This window comes from Protomyctophum parallelum, assembly GCF_964188405.1.
Source record: "Protomyctophum parallelum genome assembly, chromosome: 4".
Taxonomy (NCBI): Eukaryota; Metazoa; Chordata; class Actinopteri; order Myctophiformes; family Myctophidae; genus Protomyctophum; species Protomyctophum parallelum.
The window spans coordinates 20,559,718-20,578,692 of record NC_139700.1 but is presented as its reverse complement, the minus strand read 5'-3'; the positions used below and the strand labels follow the sequence as shown (position 1 = coordinate 20,578,692).

The following is an 18,975-nucleotide window of genomic DNA, read 5'->3' as shown; positions in this document are numbered from 1 at the left end:
TAGTCAAGGTAAATAAGTATGACAACTGGTACACGACAAGTCCTCCTGGGTGTTAGGTTGAACCCGAGCTCTTCTTCACGTCCAAAGATTACCTTCTTCAATGCTTGGTCGAGTAGAATAATTAAGAGTTGGGGAACAATGCAGTAGTTTGGCAAGGATTTTGAACTCACCGTCAGGTGAGTTGACCTTGGCTCGAATATAGGACCTGCTGATATCCTTGCAGTAGCTTCTGAGGAATGCCGTATGCCCTCAGAATGCAGATAAGTTTGCCTTTTTTACTTAGCAGGGGGTCTAGCACAGGCCGAATAGGGTGTTGAATAATCCTGTTAACCCCTTTTGATTTAGCAGGGGGTCTAGCACAGGCCGAATAGGGTGTTGAATAATCCTGTTAACCCCTTTTGGTGTTATAACCCTTCTGGACGGGAACCCCTCTTGGGGTTCTGTACAGTATGTACAGTATTCAAAAATTAAAGATATTTGATGCTGCTATATAAATATTTGACATTTTTCAGAATGGGTTTATTTTGGCAGGAATTGAGCTGAAGCTGATGCCTCTGTAGTTGTCGCGTTGTGTGGTGTGTCTAGCTGTCACAATTGTGTGTCTCAAATGAAGGCAGGAAGTCAAGCGGAAGCGACTCCTCCATGTCTCTCGCTGTCACTCAAGTGACTACTGGCCAATCACAGCGCATCTTTTCCGGGACTTATGTTACGCATGCGGAAGCTTGTTTACTTCCATGAGCCACCTCCACTTCTCTACCATAACGGTAACAGTTAGATAGATCTCTCACTCAAAAGTCAGTATAACCTTTATTCTACCACGTTGTAGTGTAGACGTAGTAGAATGAAGGCACTCTTGGCCAAATTGTTAAATATGGCTGGTTCAGGCCAGGTCAGTCTTGTAGCCCTTAACCAATAAAGTATTGCTTAGTTCGTAGTTCAGGCATGCAGGAACAAGCCAGACCGGTCAACACTCATTCACCATCCTATCACATTGGCTCACAATCCTAATGGTTCCATCAAGCAAGACACTCTTTCATGCTGCACACTCAGCATAGCCGGTAGCACTATACTGCAGCTTGTCAGTGATCAGGCGTGACCGTATAACACACGATTCTGGCTTCACTTCACTGGCTCCCCGTTCGCTTCAGAATTTATTTGAAGATTTTATCATTTGTTTTTAAATCACTGAATGGTTTGGCACCTCAGTATCTCAACGAACTTCTAGAAGTCTACACTCCCTCAAGGTCATTCATTGCGGTCTGCGGGCCAGTTGAAACTTGAGGTCCCAAAGACATGTTTAAAGACCAGAGCTGACCGAGGCTTTTCAGTAGTAGCCTCCACATTATGGAATGAGCTCCCCTCCCATATCAAACTGGCCCCCTCTCTACCATTGGCTTTTGATCCCGTTTAAGATGTGGTCTATGCTTTGTTTCACTGTCTGCTGACGCTGCTGCGACTTGTATTCTTTAGTGATGTTTCTCCTTATTTTACAGTTTTTTGTTGTTTTTCTGTGTTTTAGCTATATACGGTACAGTAGTGTATTTAGCTTTTAGATTTTCTGTGCAGCACTTGCATTGTAAAATGTGCTATATAAATGAAGTGGATTGGATTGTATTGGATTGAAACTACCTCCTCCTCCTCCCAAGCCTCGATCCCGTAGTAGCATTTTTGATCTCAGAGTCTATGTCATGTTTAGACCGATTGTTCTTTAACATCATGGAAGCAGAGCCACACCAGCTGAACAAATACAATGCACTATCATTGCAATAAAGGGGTTAATCTTAATGAAAGTTCTACTTGACACCGAAGAGCATAACATTAAAGCATAAACTGTAGGATTTATCCGTTTCCCACAGGTTGGGAACTGTACTTGTGGCTACTTAGGATGCGACCGCACCTCCGGGTTACAGGATCTGAGGTTCAGCTGATCCAGTCTGTGTGACAGATCTACCACAAGTTAACAACTGTTCACAAATTAGTACTGTACTTCAGCAGGACAATCTGTGGGTGGGCATTCCCAGTCCGTGTTTGTGTGTGTGTGTTTGTGTGTGTGTGGTTGGGTTTTATTGCCTGTTCTGGTTCTACCAGAGCTGTAAACCCACGAGGAGCTGGCGGCTCCGTGGGGGTAGTGAGGGGTAGCTGAGCCCCGCGCTCCACCAGTCAGTCTCTGCTCACCACACGCCTCACTGCCTACAAATTAGTTCCTCCAGCCGCGAGGTGGAGAGGAGAGCTTCCGAATGACACCGATGCTAACAGAACAACGTGTAAGAATATATGCGTACCCGTCAACAGATGCACACACACAATCGTAGTCATATGCATAAACCCTGTCAGAGAGAGAGAGAGAGAGAGAGCAGAACGCTTTCAAAAGTGCACACACAAGCACACATAATTCATGGTGTGAATGCAATGCATACACATATTATGCAAATTTCTTCAAAGCAAATCCTCAACCCATGTTGCAAAGCAGGAATAACTGTGAGATAGAGAAACACACACGCACGCGCACGCGCGCACTCACACACACACACACACACACACACACACACACACACACACACACTCAGTCAGAGAGACACCCACCATGTCTCAAACACGCACCGTCATTCGCATTTTGACTACCTTCATCTTTCTAAGCTCAGCTGCCTTGGGAGTTGCTGACTGTATATCTATAACCAGACATCCAGAGCCTCCCACTGGTACTTGCCCCCCTCCTCCTCCTCCTCCCTCTGTCTGTTCCTGTTTTAATCTCTCTCTTTCTCTGTTGCCCTCATTTTTCCTCTCTTACAGCTCGCCCTATCTCTACGCCCCTCCCTTCCCACACACAATTCTGTGACACAATCGCACAAGTCCCCGCCCTCTTACACTGGCAGTGTGTCGCATACATCGTGACCTCCTCATGGAATGAACACGGCCTCATATTTCCTTTCACAATAATGCGGCCACCCCTTGTCTCTCCCTTTGCCCTTCACTATCCATCTATTGCCCTCCCTCCCGCCTCCGCCCAAGCGTCGCACAGGCAGATCACATAGCGTCCTCACAAGGCTGCGACTGCAATTTGTCACTGTGGTAGAAAAGGGGGGTCAGGCAGAGCAAGAAGAGAGAGGCCTTTCTTACTGTTGGCCTCCATGGAACATACATTCACCCCCTGACTTCTGCACGCATCATCTCCAGGACATGAACACACTATTTCTTTGTTCCTTTCCTTTCCTTTCCTTTCCTTTCCTTTCCTTTCCTTTCCTTTCCTTTCCTTTCCTTTCCTTTCCTTTCCTTTCCTTTCCTTTCCTTTCCTTTCCTTTCTATAGATATGCAGCATGGGCCTGCATAAAGTTATGAGTTATCTGTTTGGATGTATGGGCTGTCACAGCCAGAAAGTAGCTTTTTGCCAGTCAGTAGGCGTTCCCACATCTTCCGGGTATGATGATGATGTCACGCACCTTCTATTATATTATATTTTCTAATTTCAGTTCTCTCTCTCTCTCTCTCTCTCTCTCTCTCTCTCTGAGTCTCTCACTGTAGCTTTCTATCTCACACACACACACACACACACACACACACACACACACAAACACACAGTATTTCAATGGCCTCATTCTCGTCTTAAACATCCTTCACCTCTATTCACCCGTGACCGTCAGCAACTCAGTTAGTAGTAGATTATAATATGGTTGTCGTCATTCTTTTGGGTGCGTTTGAGCTCAAATGTTTATTAATGATGTGAAGCTCCCGTGATCTCAACCATGACCTCCCCCACACACACACACACACACGCGCGCACATACACATTCACATACCGTACAATACACGTACAGTATACTGTGAGTGTCCACACACACTGCCTACGCGCTTCTATTTCACATTCCCCTTGTGTCATATACTGTACTGTATCTAGAACGGAAGGACAGGATAATCCTCCATAGTAACAGCATTACTGGGTGGGGGTTCATTGCTTCAATCATATTTCCTGCAGTTTACAGTAAACCCAATGTGTTACACTGTAAAATTCTGAGTGCAATTTAGTAGTACAGAGTAGTAGTAAAAAGTGTATTTTGAAGAAAACACACTATATACTATACTATATGTATGCACAGCAGGGCCTACTGTATGTAAGTACTGTAAGTTGTATCATGATCCAAGGAATCCATGGAAAATAGATGTATTGTATGGCCTACTGTTCAAGTTATTCGCCAAAACGCTGGTCTAGCGCCACCATGAGGAGATTTGAAACATTTGGGATGGAGGTTCTTCCTTGGCGTAGTTTCCCAGCATTCAGGCGCTGCATTCATGATGCAAAACGACCACCCCCACAAACTTTGGAAGGCAATCTATCGAATCCTAGCCAAAGGGAATGTTATACAAGAAATGTGACAGCTAGATCACACAGGGTACAGGGTACATATTTTCATTGTATGACCTACAGTTCAACAGTTGTAGGCCAAAACGTGAATCTACTTGAAAAAATTAGGGTGGCATTTCCTTGGCATAGTGGAAAATTCTGGGAATGCGTGCAAAGTTTCACAGCAATTGGACGCTGCGTTCATGGTTTGAGGCATTTTGTTCAAAACGGGCCACTCTTTGGAAGTCAATCTTAGCCAATCATGAAGGAATATAAAAAATCGGACAGATCCGTCTTGGTCACATGACTATAGAGATTTGTTTCGACAAAATCTGTAGGACTATTTTTTAGGAAGATTTATTTTTGGTCTATTATGCCTTCATTGATAGGAGAGTAGACTGACAGGAAACAGGGTGAGAGATGGAGAGTGACATGCAGCAAAGGTCTTCAGGATCGGGATTCGGACCCGCAACCAGGGGGGCAGTCAGACAGATATTTCGTGAAGCCACTAAGGAAATTGGGACTTCCTGAAAGTTCATATAATGGCATGTTGTGGCGCTGTCATTGGGCCCAAAAAAACCATAGAGGCCCATGTATTTGGGCCCAACTTCACCTAGACTGTATTACCTTAATAAACATGGACATGAATACTTTCTGCTTCCAGTCACTAGTTTAAAGTCTAATTTATCATGTCATAATATTCTTTTTGGAAAATTAGGGTCCCATTTATAAAACAAATGACCATAAAGTCGCGTATGTCCTGATGGGCGTGGCTACCGTTACAGTCTATGAACGGGAGCCACCCCCCGTTCAGTCAAAATAAAAACCAACGAAGAGTAAGGGGGGAAGTCCCGCCTCGTTGTCTGGGCCAGCCAATGGCCAGCTGGGCCAAAACGGATCTGGAAAGATGGCGATTTACAATGCAAGGAATTACAGGCTTCATTTTACGTCCATGTTAGACCCGGGGAACGCTTTGTCCATATTTTTTACAGTCTATGCCTGCAACACGATGTCAGGCTAGCATTGCAGCTTAGGGTGTGTTTTGCAAAAATCTGCTTCCTGGTAGCGCTATAACAGGCTGTAAATAATGTTTACAAAAAAACAGATGTAAAAAATGAGTTTTTTGGGGGATAGGGAGTGTGCGTACAGTTTCACGCCGAGTGGTCCAAAGGTGCAGGAGATTAGACGGACACTCGGACAGGGTTGAAAACATAGTCTTGGCCACACCTTTGGCCTGGTGGAGACTAATTGTTAGAAATAATAAATAACCTAAATAATAAATAACCTACTATTCTTTCAAATTGCTTTTATTTTTTTGAAATAGGACATTGTAGAGGAGGTGTCACATTTTATAAGCAGCCATCAAGCATTGTGTTAAGAATGGCCATGTACATTGTACAGACCATTTGCAGGTATTTCTTAACAATTAACATTGATTTATTAGTGAGCGTGTTATGTTGATAGAAGACAGCTTCTCAGCTGTGTCACTCAGCTGTGTCACTCAGCTCGTTTCTCAGCTGTGTCACTCTGTCAGCATTTATTTTTGATGGGCATGGTGGACTAGTTGACCTAAGCGTGTCTTAGCCCCTAGGGCCTAGGCCGTACGTGTCACAGCCTCTGATGTCCTGTGGCTCAGGTTCATGTGCACAGACCCATGTGAATGGCCTGCAATCAGATGATATGATATGATATGATATAGTACTTTATTGTCAGTTCACACTGAAATTTGTCTTGCGACACAGCAGCCAAGTATGCAGAAACACATATACAAAACACAAATAACAAGACAATTTACATACATAAAGACATGAGCAATATCCACCTCTTAGATTATCCTGTGGCTACTACATCTCCTGATTAAGCCTCAAGGTCGACTGGTAGACAAAGGACCTCTTTAGTCTGACCTTATTGTATGCTGGTACACCATATCTCCTTCCTGAAGGTAGCAACCTATATTCTCCATACAACACATGCTTAGTATTAGAGGTGATATTCCTTGCTAACCTTAGGATGCTGTTATCATATGTGGATGTATAAAGTTTCTGAAGTTGTTGTCCAACAATCTTTGAACAATTGTTCAGTTTTTGTTGCAGCAGTTGTGACTTTAGGGCTGCAGACAAACTTCCATACCAGGTGGTACTACAGTACTGAAGAACACTCATAATAACAGAAGTGAAAAACAAACGAAGAATCCGTCTACTAGCACCGAAGGATCTTAGACGGCGAAGGAAGTAGATTCTTTGCTTTGTTTTCTTACACACTGAATCAATCTGATCTTTCCATGACAAAAGATGGTCTATTACTACTCCTAGGTATTTGTACGAACATACCTGGTTGATCGGTTCACCATGACTAGTAATGGGGGATCTGTGTATCTCTGGTGGTGTACCAAAAACAATCTCTTCTGTCTTTTTTGTGTTAATGATGAGAGCATTGTTATCACTCCATTCAACCACCTTATTTACTCTGTGTTGGTGCAGTCCAGGATCACTGGAACTATCTAGGAGAGAAATCGAAACTGTATCATCTGAGTATTTTAGAATGTATTGGTCTGGTGTGTCAGTGCGACATTCAGACAGGCATTCCTCAATACGACAGCTTTCAGTATAGAGGGTGAAAAGTACAGCTGAGCTCACACAACCCTGGGGAGCACCAACATTAGTAGTTAATGCTGATGAGAGGGTTGTGTTCACCTTCACCCTCTGTACTCTGTTAGTAAGAAAAGAAGCATACCAGTGAATTAGGTATGGATTCAGTTCCAACTGTACCATTTTTGACACTAGTATATCAGACTGTATTGTGTTGAAAGCTGAAGAAAAGTCTAAGAATAGCACTCTCGCATGATTCTTATTTGACTTATCTAGGTGTTTTGTAATTAAGTGGACCAGTGTGACAACCGCATCCTCTGTACCGCAACCCTTTTTGTAGGCAAACTGACTGGGGTCGAATTTGTCTTTGGTTATACTGACAAGTGAAATCAAGTGATTTCATAATGACTGAAGTGAGAGCTATGGGTCTGTAATCCTTATGTTCTTTTGGACATTGGATTTTGGGTAGTGGTTTTATGTGTGAGGTTTTCCAAGACAGGGGAATTGTGTGTGTGTCTACAGAGGTTTGGAATATTGGTTGCCACACTGGAGCCAGCTCAGATGCAAAGTGTTTGAGGAGAAAAGCACTGCATTCATCTGGCCCATTAGCTTTCCTTGTGTTAGTACACTGAAACACTTTCCTTACATCCTCTTCAGAGATGGTAATTCTGTCTGAGGGGGCAGGTGTTACAGCCTGTTACAGATCTTGTGCCACTACAGTAGCTTTGCCCACGACGGCGAACATCTCTGATGATCCCTGTGTGGAGTGGGGCCAATCAGGAAGGATGTACTCTAACTCTGTGATGGACTGTTCAGGTTCCTTTATGTCCATAAATATTGTCCTCCTGTATGCCATAGGCTCAGCAGATTTATTTGAAATGATCAGTGTTGAATTAATTTCCCTTCAATAAGTAAGAAACATCCGTACACTAGTTTATAGAGCTCCACAAGAGTTTATTTATTAAAGCAAAAAGCAAAACATGATGTTTGCCTTGATGCCTTGACATTCAGCACCTGGCCTAAATACAGGCAAGAGATGTGCACCCAATCTTCTCTGTGAATTGTTGCCGTCAATAACAGTATTTCCGGTATGCTGTATTCTAGTTGGAGATCGTTTCACTGATCAATATGAGAAAGCCCTGCTTAAGTATTATGACATCAGAATGAGCTGAGCTGGGCCATAGAAACACTAAAAGCTCTCATGGAGGCTTTCTCACTGTCAGCTAGATTCTCAGCAAAGGTAGCCATTAATCTTGCAGCACGACTGCAAGATTGTGTGTGTGTGTGTGTGTGTGCGTGCGTGCGTGCGTGTGTGCAAGAGATATAAAGAGAGAGAAAGAGAGGCCAGTGCTGTGTGTGTATAAATATAAATTAATATAGTGTATAAATGCACTGACATTAAATGGATCTCTCTGTATCACGATGCAGTCCCATGTCATAGTTCATAGAAAAGCAGTCTGTCATTAGAGTTATGGATTACAAACTCAGGACCAGATATGTGAAGCTGGTAATGTTTCGTTGCCATCCTTTGCTTTTTAAATAGACTTTATTGAAAATCATTCAGGGTTTAAAATCTATGCATGTGTTGTGATGACAAACCACTGAGGCGGTTACATTTAAAAGGTTAGAAATTGCTTTCATTGCTGCATACAAACCTCATTTGATTCTCTCACTGTGAGTGAATTAATCTAAAGTTTTCTGTTTGCCCCGTGCTTGTCCCTCTAGTACAAATAACATTTATTCACTTAGCAGGCACACTCTCTGAAGTGACATTCAAAGCATGAAATGAAGTGCTCATTATAGAGCTCTGTACCTGTGAATCCAGAGTAATTCTCATTCCTCTCTCTCCCTCTCTCTCTTTTTAGGCGAGGGACGACATACTGAATGGCTCCCACCCGGTCTCCTTTGATAAAGCCTGCGAGTTCGCCGGCATCCAGGCTCAGATCCAGTTCGGACCCCATGTGGAACACAAACACAAGCCTGGATTCCTGGAGTAAGCTCCCCCGTATCAGAGGAGATGCATTAACACTAGCGTAGGCCCCCCATTCCTCAAATACACTGCGCAATGTATTGTACTTTCACACGTTCAGTGCACAGCCATCCACATACCGTCATTATCTAGCTTGTAGTTTGTTTTGGGGCCCATTCCTTGTGGGATTTCCTCAAGCGGAGTGTTCAAGGGTGATGTCAGCTGTTAGTGCTGTGCCGTCTGAAACGGTCTGTAGGCACCGGGGCAAGAATGACCTCATATGTGGAAATATGTTAAGGAAATGCATAAGTGTAACCTTGTAAAAAAATGTGATTTATCTCTGTGTAGCCTGAAGGAGTTCCTGCCCAAAGAGTACATCAAGCAGAGAGGGTCAGAGAAGAAAATATTCCAAGTATGTACATTGCAGTCCTGCTTGGTGTAATGTAGCACTTTAAAATTGTTGCACTATATGTGGGAAATGTATATAATGCGTAATGCAATGATTCTCAAACACAAAAGGATTTGGCTGCGGACCCACCTCTGAAAATGTTTTGTGCCACGGATCCTCATGCAAGATTTGTGTTCTTAAAATGTTTCAAAAATATTCAAAATGTTTTACATTTTGTCCAAGATTGTTTAGAAAATAGCTCATGTACTGTATATAGGGTTAAAGTGGTTAAACTGATTTTGATGCTTTATTTAAAAACGTTTTCAGAACTAATTTGAGAACCACTGGCATAATGCATATATAACACATATTAATAAATTGTTGTAAACTTTGCGTTCTGTCCAGGATCATAAGACCTGTGGAGAGATGACGGAGATTGAGGCCAAAGTGAAGTATGTGAAACTTGCCAGATCCCTGCAGACCTATGGAGTGTCCTTCTTTCTGGTGAAGGTAAGGCACAACACCAAGTAGGCCTGTCACAGTTATTACAAAATCGCAGGGGTCAACAAAGTCAAAGGAGAAGGTCACAGTCAAGGTCGATGTAACAATTAGATGTAATGTGTATTTCAGCATTTTGATTAGAGGTGGTTTTGTTTTAGTTTTTCTATTTTCTTTGGGCTGAATATACTTTGTTTATTTTATAAACAAAGTATCAGTCAATCAATGTAGAGAGACGGTAAACCAAGGGACAAAGAGAGAGACTAGAGACATGCGATGGTCGACTGCGATCCCAGGAAGCATACAGTATGGGCTGTGCACTGCCACAGAGATGGTTACATTTGGCATCGGTTTGATGTGATTAAAGTCAGGGTAAGGGTCTGAAAGGGTGGTTAGCAACTGTGTTTCCATGACCTTGCAACTTGTAGAAATTGTTTACTGGTACCATTTTAGGACCTACAACCCAAACAATAATATATTACGTGTTCATTTTAACACATTCACAATAAATGCAGTGTTAGCAGGTTTAGGATGATGAACCATGCTGAATGATTACTGGTCCCTGGTTCAATAATTTTCACCTTTGCTTACTCTCGCTCTCCATTTCCTCTGTGACACCTTTATTCTGTCGCCTTTATTGACACTGTTGCGTCAAAAATAACATATGTCCCACAAATATCTGCAAATAATTATATTTACTTGTAAATGAGAATCTAGACTTGAATGTTCTAAATTATTATATCATATGCACACCTACTTGTTATATCTAACAAACTGTGTACTATGGTAAATGTCCATCAAAAGATGTTATACACGCTTTCTAATAACAAATGAGCTATTGCTCAACTATTGCAAAACCCTGGTTTTGCCATGTAGCAGGGTGCGCATGGCTTTGAAACGGGTGGTAATGGCAGTTTGATGCTGGCGTTGTCTTATCTCACTCTTAATGGGCTATAAATGGAAAGTGCCATAGTTAAAGTGTGGCATGTGCATGACTGCATATCCCTGTATGTCTATATGTGTGAGAGTTTGTCCGTGTTTGATGAAGAAAGGTAGTGATGGGAACCTTAGGACGGTGTTTAATAATTCACTCCAGCACTCTCTCTCGCTGTCTTCTGTCTGTATGTTTGTATGTCTGTCTGGCAAAAGAACAGAGCTCTCCATTTGTGTCTGTCACTCATCAACCACAGCAGGTTCCTAGAACAAGCCATCTCCTGCTGTAAACTTCATCCATATGAAAGTAAATAATCCTGTGTGCATGCATGCATGTGAGTGTAAGAGGGAGAGTGCAAGAGAGAGATGCTTGTTTCAGGCCAGTAAAAGGCTTCTGACATTGATTCAACTATCTGTTGTAAATTCCTCTACCAACAGATGTTCACAAACCTTAAGCAAGTGTATAAGATATGATCTTACTAGCCACCTACATTTAGACTCTTTCTTCCTACCGTGAATACAATTTGCATGGCAATGGTGCTCGAGCAATGTACGGTAACCAGAGACAATGGAAGATGTGAATAAACCTCTATACATAGCTACTACAATTCGAGGGACAATGTTATCTGTCCTTGTTTTAAAAAGGTATCACAGTCAAACTGCAATACTTAATGGCCTTTGTTCCCCTTATAAAGCACAGTGCTTTGACCCTGAGCTGACAACAATAACCCGAAGACGTGGAAAAGGCATGTTCGCCTCCCCCGCCTCCCCTTAACCATTCATTTACATGGCATATCGCGCAACTGTAGGAAGGCCAAGTGTGGGCTCAACCATTGAAATAAGCTGTAATGGATTTTTCAGTGGGCCGATTGGAGGGCATCGGAGTCAGGCAGGCAGAGCGAGCTGGTAGGAAGCATCACCGCCACGCTGCGTCTGCCGACAGTGACTAAAGCCTGGGGGAGAGACCCCGCTCACTAGATCAGCAGTTAAACAAAGCTGAACACTACAGGGTCGCTTCCCATCCACCCCTCTCTTCCTTCTCTTACGGTTGGGCTTCAAAACCACAGATAGAGCATGCATTCTGCCAGCAGCAGCACAGTCATAGATAGATACTGTCTTTTGTTCAGTGCCTTCAGTGAATCATCCGTGTAGGTGTACTTATATATACTGTCTGATGTATTCTCTCTGCACAGGAAAAGATGAAGAGCAAGAATAAGCTGGTCGTGCGGCTGCTGGGGATAACCAAAGAGTCGGTGATGCGTGTGGATGAGAAGACGAAGGACGTGGTACAGGAGTGGCTGCTGACCACGGTCAAAAGATGGGCGGCCTCCCCCAAGAGCTTCACCCTGGTACTACTGATTTACTCTCTTCAACACGTACAGAATCAAGACTTTATACACGCACGGCCTCCCCTTCATTTGTATTTACCACGTACACTTCGATACAGCTCCACATATAAACATCTCATCTCACCCAAAATTACATTTTCCAATATAAACAACATTCTAGAAACTGTTGCGGCCTTATTTCACCTCAGTCTACCAGTCCTGCCAGTCTGCTATTAATATTTCATCAGATTTTTAAACTAGATACCATGGGAAGAATGTATGTTTTATTCAACTGAGAAATCTTCTGTTTTGTATTTCCGCTGTTGTCAACAGCCCCTCTCTGTCACTTCATGCATTGTCTTATATACACAACGCTTTTTAAATCCGATGAATGCTCAAAGGTACATCTGACAACTTTAATTTGGATGAATTATTACAACCTTGCCTCAGTAGATTGCTTTAAAGTGATTCTGAGATTGAGTACAGTACATCTTATTTTTTTAATCAGTTCTTTGAAGAAGTTGGATCTACAGCGGGAGCCATTCAGTTCCCCTCTATTCATTAGTTGTACGCCAGGACAGTTTATTCAAAGTTTCGCCTTCAGTAAGTCATGTTTCTGTCTGTCCTGGTACAGTAGTGGCTGAGAATGTTAAAAGTGATGGACCTCAAAAAGCTACTGTAAAACAGCGAGCCATTGAGGACACCAGGCTAGACTGTAACCCCTCCTTGTGTCTTCATCATTATGAACAGGACTTTGGTGAGTACCAGGAGAGCTACTACTCCGTTCAGACCACAGAGGGAGAACAGATCTCTCAGCTCATCGCTGGCTACATCGACATCATTCTAAAAAAGGTACATTTGTTGCAAATAAAATAGCTTATAATTTGTGTGTGTGTGTGTGTGTGTGTGTGTGTGTGTGTGTGTGTGTGTGTGTGTGTGTGTGTGTGTGTGTGTGTGTGTGTGTGTGTGTGTGTGTGTGTGTGTGTGTGTGTGTGTGTGTCACACACACTAAATTGTTTTGTGTTCCTCTTCTTTTGGCTGCAGAAGCAGAGTAAGGACCGTTTTGGTCTGGAGGGAGATGAGGAGTCCACCATGCTGGAGGAATCGGTCTCCCCTAAGAAGTGAGCAGGGTTCTTATACTAACTACTACAGGGTCTTTGCACTGCTAAAGCATGGTAGTATGCTGACCAGCCACATTCATCCAGCACAGCCTACTTATTCCTCATGTGAATTTAAACCTGCAGTGTTTAATTGTGTATATACTGTATAATTACATTTCTGCATGCCTAGCACACTGTCAACCCCCCTACCCCCAGAGGAGGAGTAGTGCTGTAGCTAAACACACAAACAGTTTTTCGAATTAGAAAACCATGCAACATGTTTTCTCTGAAAGCTGTATTCCAGTAGAGACTGTGGACCATTGCTTTCTCTAATGCACGTTTGGTTCCTAATCCCCATACTGGCACTGGTAACGCAACAACGCTATCATCTTGTTTCACAAATAAGGAAGGCATGATTGCTTCCATGTTCTGTCATCATTTTTCATCCCTCAGCTGGCTGCTGTCTCTCCCAATATTGTGCGTTGTACTAGCTTAGCTTCTCAAGGCTCAACACTACAGATGGAGCTGTGTTATTCTGTCACATGGAGCTCGGAGAGTATTGTTGTCACTGGAAGTCTCCAAGGCACAGACTGGGCATCATATCCCGGGCCGCTGATGGGCCAATTGAGTCAATGTTGTGGTTCTCAGCACAAAAAACATAATTGCCGACGTGCTGTCTCTCTAAACAAGCCATAATTAACCAATAGTGTAGAGTCTCTGGCATCTGTCGAGCAGGGGAAAAGCAACATGTTTTTCTGTGTGATATTCTATTTGACCATGCAGAGAAAATAATAATTATGATGATCATTATTTCCATCACCTATAATCCATACTGACGAATGCATTCATTTCTCATTTCTCAACTAATCCCCGGATTTGCTAATTATACAAAAATAAATATGGCCAGCTGGCAAAAAATAACATCATAACCAGTGTTGAATGAATGAGCTCTCCTTTCTCTCTCTCTGTCAACGGAGAAGTGAATGGCTGCAAGCAATGCCGTCGTGTCATGGTGTTACGCGAGAATCAATTACCCATCATGCTTTGCAGTCTGTGGTGATTGCGTAATGATTATAATGTACCGGATTCAATAGGTCACCTGCACTTTTGGTGTGACACACACGGCTCTTGTTTACATTCCGTTGTCAACATGTGTGCTGACAACGACAAAGATTGAGAGAAGACGGATAGTTTATCCTTTAGTAAGGCTGTGGATGTATTCACACTATTTTTAGATTTATTGTGGAGGAGATCAACGTTAATGCAGCATCTTCACAACACTGGTAGGCTGCTTATTTCTTCCTGGGTTTTAATTGTAGGTAACGCAAAATAACGCAAAATTAATCTAACAAGTTACTTTTCTCAGAAGGTAATCTTGTAACGTAACAGGATTATTTTTAATGGCAGTAATCCAGTAACCTAACGAAGTTACTTTAGAAAGTAACATTACCCAACATTGATCATAACTACCCTAAATAATCATTAAAGTCCATAGCCTTGGCTGGCGACTGGTTATTAAAATGTGGCTCTAAACAAACATTAAAAGTCCATAGACTTGGCTGGCCTATGACGTAATTTCAGAAAGCCATGCATTGGAGGGTCTAGCGCCCCTCAAAAACAGAACATACTACCACAATTATTTAAAAACATTTTCCCATGATGCTGCTGGCTGCACACACACACACACACACACACACACTTGCTCTACGAGATATTCTATCTAGCCAAACATCACCACAGAGACACCCATGTGAACATTGTGTATGATTGGTCAGAAAGTCAACGTGCCTGTGATTTATAAGGCAATGAATGTACCATGGACAGATGATTGAGGAGGTTATGAGATACAAACCTCTATTATCCCTATCTGATGGAATACAAACAACAACCAACCAGATGGCAATTCATTAATGATGGCAGTGGCACACACTTTGTCCACTGTGTCTGTTGCCAAGAAATGGCGTAATTCTCAAGACAAAGTGTGTCAGAGAGTGATGTAAACAGTGTAGATACGGGTATCCAAATCACCTTTCCATCACTTTATACGGTGAGGGGTTCGGTACTCAAAGCGGAGTATACCAAGTATAAAACAATTTCATCCTCGGAGACCTGTTACAAGGGTGTGCTGCAGGCTGGCCATTTGCTCTGATGTATTGTATATGTGCCTGGCTTAGACGACTGTGGAAAAATACATTCCTGCTGTACTGTTCTGAAGCTGAGCTGCTTTAAAATTACAGAAAAGGGAAAGAAAGCTCAATACACTCTTGCATGCACTGATTCCTGTTTCTGTCGCACTCTTTTCCACTCTGTCCATGCTTTAGATCCACAATCCTGCAGCAGCAGTTCAACCGGGTGGGCCGCGTGGAGCACGGCTCGGTGGCACTGCCCGGCATCATCCGCTCTGGGTCCATCGGTGGACCCGACTCCTTCAACATGGGCACCATGCCCTCTGCCCAGCAGCAGATCACAATGGGGCAGATGCACAGAGGACACATGCCTCCCCTGGTGAGGATGGCAAGCAATATGAATAGGGCCACGTTGTGAGAGCTAGAAAGAGTTCTGGAGGCCAGCACTAAAAGTCTGCATACTGCCGTTTAAGGGCATCACTTGAATTGTCTTAGTCAAACACGTGCACGGCATCATAGACAAATGGAAATCATCGTGGAAGTATGCAAAGCATTTTGATCACATGATTGCATTTTGCAGTTCGCATGAACTGTACTGTATGTCTCTGTACAGTAGTTTGCATTTGTGGGCAAGATATTGTGGTGAGGTGTGTAGTATGCTGTATGAATACAGAGTATACACATAATATGGGTTGTATTTCTCAGAGCTTGGCCCAGCAGGTCCTGATGGGAACCATCAACAGTAGCATGCAGGCTGTGCAGCAGGCCCAGACTGACTTGGGACATGTGGATAACCTGCCACCACTGGGCCACGACTTGGTGAGTTCACCCAATAGGTCTCCTTTAAAGGTTTCATGACATTATATTCAGCTGCAATGAAAACAGGCAAGCAGGCCTCAACAGTGACATCTGCTAGCAAATTCCTGTCATATATGGTATTTGTGGTCTCTTACCTCACAGTCCACAAGCAAATCAGAGCACTTGTTTGAGCCAGAAAACCCCAGACCACAGAAAGTCTACTGAATGTTGAAAGTTCAGGTTGCTTGGGTGCAATTGAGCTCAGAAAGCCCACCCACCAAAAATTTGAACAATTACAAAAACATTTTGTTTCATGTCACAATCCCTTTATGCTACCGTACACTGTCAATCTAACCGTGAGTGTTTAGAAAAGAATACAGGTCCATTTAGTTACATTTTACACTCTCTGAATTACAAATGGTTAATTGGCACATGATTTCATGCAATGCACCATGATACAACACTGTCGTTCTACTACATTTTTGACGATGCCTCCTATGTCCAGCTTTTGGTGTATGACTGTATGTGCTAACACACACTTTGTCCTACACATACATTGATAATGAATGGACAATTTTGAGTGTTCGTGTTAACACAAACATTGCGTAACGCAAACATTGAAGACGAAGGACGCAAGTTCTGATTGGCCAGAATGTGATGATGTATGATGATGTACGATGATAAGATCTTCCTTCACTTCACACAGATGTGATTTTCACTTTCTAGCCTTCCATACAGTATGAATTTCTTAGCTTGTTTGCTCAAGCTAAACGTTAAGCTTTTTGGTATGTTTAAAGTCAGGATCCAAAAGAAGCTTAGCTTTCCCTCTGTTTCTCTATCTCGTTATCTCTCTCCCTCACGCTTCCTCTCTCAGTGAGGCGATGTGTTTAGCTAAGCAGAGACCATGCAAATCATAAAGCATTTATACTCTACTAAAGTCTATGTTGTAATCTTCATATAATTAACTGTATAAATATGCCACTGCACTTACAAGGTAGTGGGAGTTGCGTAGTCCAAGTCCTTTAAACCTCTACGAAAGTTTATATGAGTTGAAAATCTTCCACTGTTACTACATCAGCTATTAAGCTGGCATGGGAAAATGAGCTGGGGACTTCAATTTCAGACGAGCTCTGGGAAGACAGCCTTGAAGAAATTAATGCGTGCTCTATCAATTCCAGACATTGCCTTATCCAGTTTCGAATCATACATAGACTCCATTATTCCAAATTAAAATTACATAACATATACCCAGATATTTCTTCGCATTGTGACAAATGTAATACAATAGATGCAAATCTTCTTCATAGCTTCGCCCTTTGCCCTCGGATACAAAGATATTGGATTAAGATATTTGAGACGCTCTCTGATATTTTGAATATTCATATTGACCCCGATCCTGTACTAATAATTCTGGGTTTGTCAGACTCCATGCCTATGTTGACGAGAGCGCAGAAACAACTCTTCTCATATGGTCTGATTACAGCGAAAAAACTAATTCTGACACACTGGAAGAAGGAGGAGGCTCCTGCATTTAAGCACTGGTTAAATGAAATGACTAGTACACTTCATCTTGAGATAATAAGGTATTTCCTGAGAAACAGGGAGAGACAGTTTGATAAGGTTTGGCTGCCCCTTGTCCATTACCTGAGTAGAAACAATTAATAGACAGGATACCATTGATATGGTTGACTGTACGCCATTTTCTTTTTAGATGTTTTCCATGAGCTTTCTATCATCTTATTTTAGTATGCAGTGTCACTGAGCAGTATGGGTGGGAGGGTTAAGGGATTTCTTTCTCTTTTTTGTCTGGTTTATTTTTTCTTTCATTTTGTTTCATAAAAAAAGTATTTCATATCATAATGTTTGTAATAATTTATAATCTGTTCAATAAAAACATATTTGACAAAAAAAGAAAATCTTCCACTGTGATGAAAGTCAAAATAGCTTTGCTTTTTTACTCCCACACCTAAAGGCATCCAGGGTTTGGGTTCAGAACAAAGTGGATGAATCCAAACATGAAATCCACTCGCAAGTCGATGCCATCACCGCTGGCACGGCATCTGTAGTCAATCTCACTGCAGGTATGTGTCCAGTCCGTAGAATACCATGCTATCATTTTCTAATTTCCATTTCCATCCCAGCACCAGAATTATTATTTGTAAAGCCTTTGCTGGACGAAGCTTGAATGGACTTTAGGGGAGTAACGATATAGTAACTGTATCGAACAATCAATTTTATTTTCAAGTATCGAAATGTAAACAGCAACATTGACTTTGTATCGTATCGCATCGTTTGTCAATGCAAATAATCGGTATCAAATCGTTTTGCAATGCAAATAATGGATTGTATCAATACTAAATAGTTGTACGTTGTATTTAGCAATTTTCAGAACAAAAAAAAGAGGGGGTTAATTACTACACTTGGTCTATCGATAAATGTGTGTATTCTCTGTGTTCATGTCAAGGTATGGGTTTGTCCATTATGTGTTCGAATACAATGTCTATGTATTTGCCAGAGAATCACTGTGTTTACTTATCCATATTTATAAACTTTCCCTTAAAAAACTGCACTATCCACACTTTTCACACAGATTACATTTCTTTGCTAAATAGTTACTGTATAGATTTTAAATCATTGAATCGTATCCTACTGTATCGCCATAATGAACCAATATCGTCCATGTATCGTATGTATCGTCAACCATGTATTGTGATACGTATCGTTTCGCTGTAAAAATGTATCGTTACACCCCTAATGGACTCGAGCCGTTTTTATTTTGAACAAGACATGTTGCTCATCCTAAATTACGAGCAGCTCCAGGGTTGAAATAAATGAACACATTTTCCAAGATGATGTCAATCCCCCACTTAGGAGCAGCCCCTGAGTTCCCCTTTAATAATGGAGCATTTCC

The 18,975-nt window shown here is 42.2% G+C and overlaps 1 protein-coding gene across 2 annotated transcripts in view; it reads left to right on the top strand.

The window, feature by feature from the left end:
• Positions 1-18,975, top strand: part of tln2b (talin 2b) — a 132,332-nt gene that overhangs the window by 50,533 nt on the left and 62,824 nt on the right. For both annotated transcript variants that reach the window (XM_083763645.1, XM_083763646.1), the window contains exons 7-15: positions 8,790-8,917; positions 9,242-9,305; positions 9,687-9,791; positions 11,906-12,061; positions 12,791-12,892; positions 13,085-13,161; positions 15,462-15,645; positions 15,972-16,085; positions 18,037-18,145. In XM_083763645.1, coding sequence (XP_083619771.1) covers positions 8,790-8,917; positions 9,242-9,305; positions 9,687-9,791; positions 11,906-12,061; positions 12,791-12,892; positions 13,085-13,161; positions 15,462-15,645; positions 15,972-16,085; positions 18,037-18,145 — 1,039 coding nt within the window. The remainder of the gene's footprint in view (positions 1-8,789; positions 8,918-9,241; positions 9,306-9,686; positions 9,792-11,905; positions 12,062-12,790; positions 12,893-13,084; positions 13,162-15,461; positions 15,646-15,971; positions 16,086-18,036; positions 18,146-18,975) is intronic.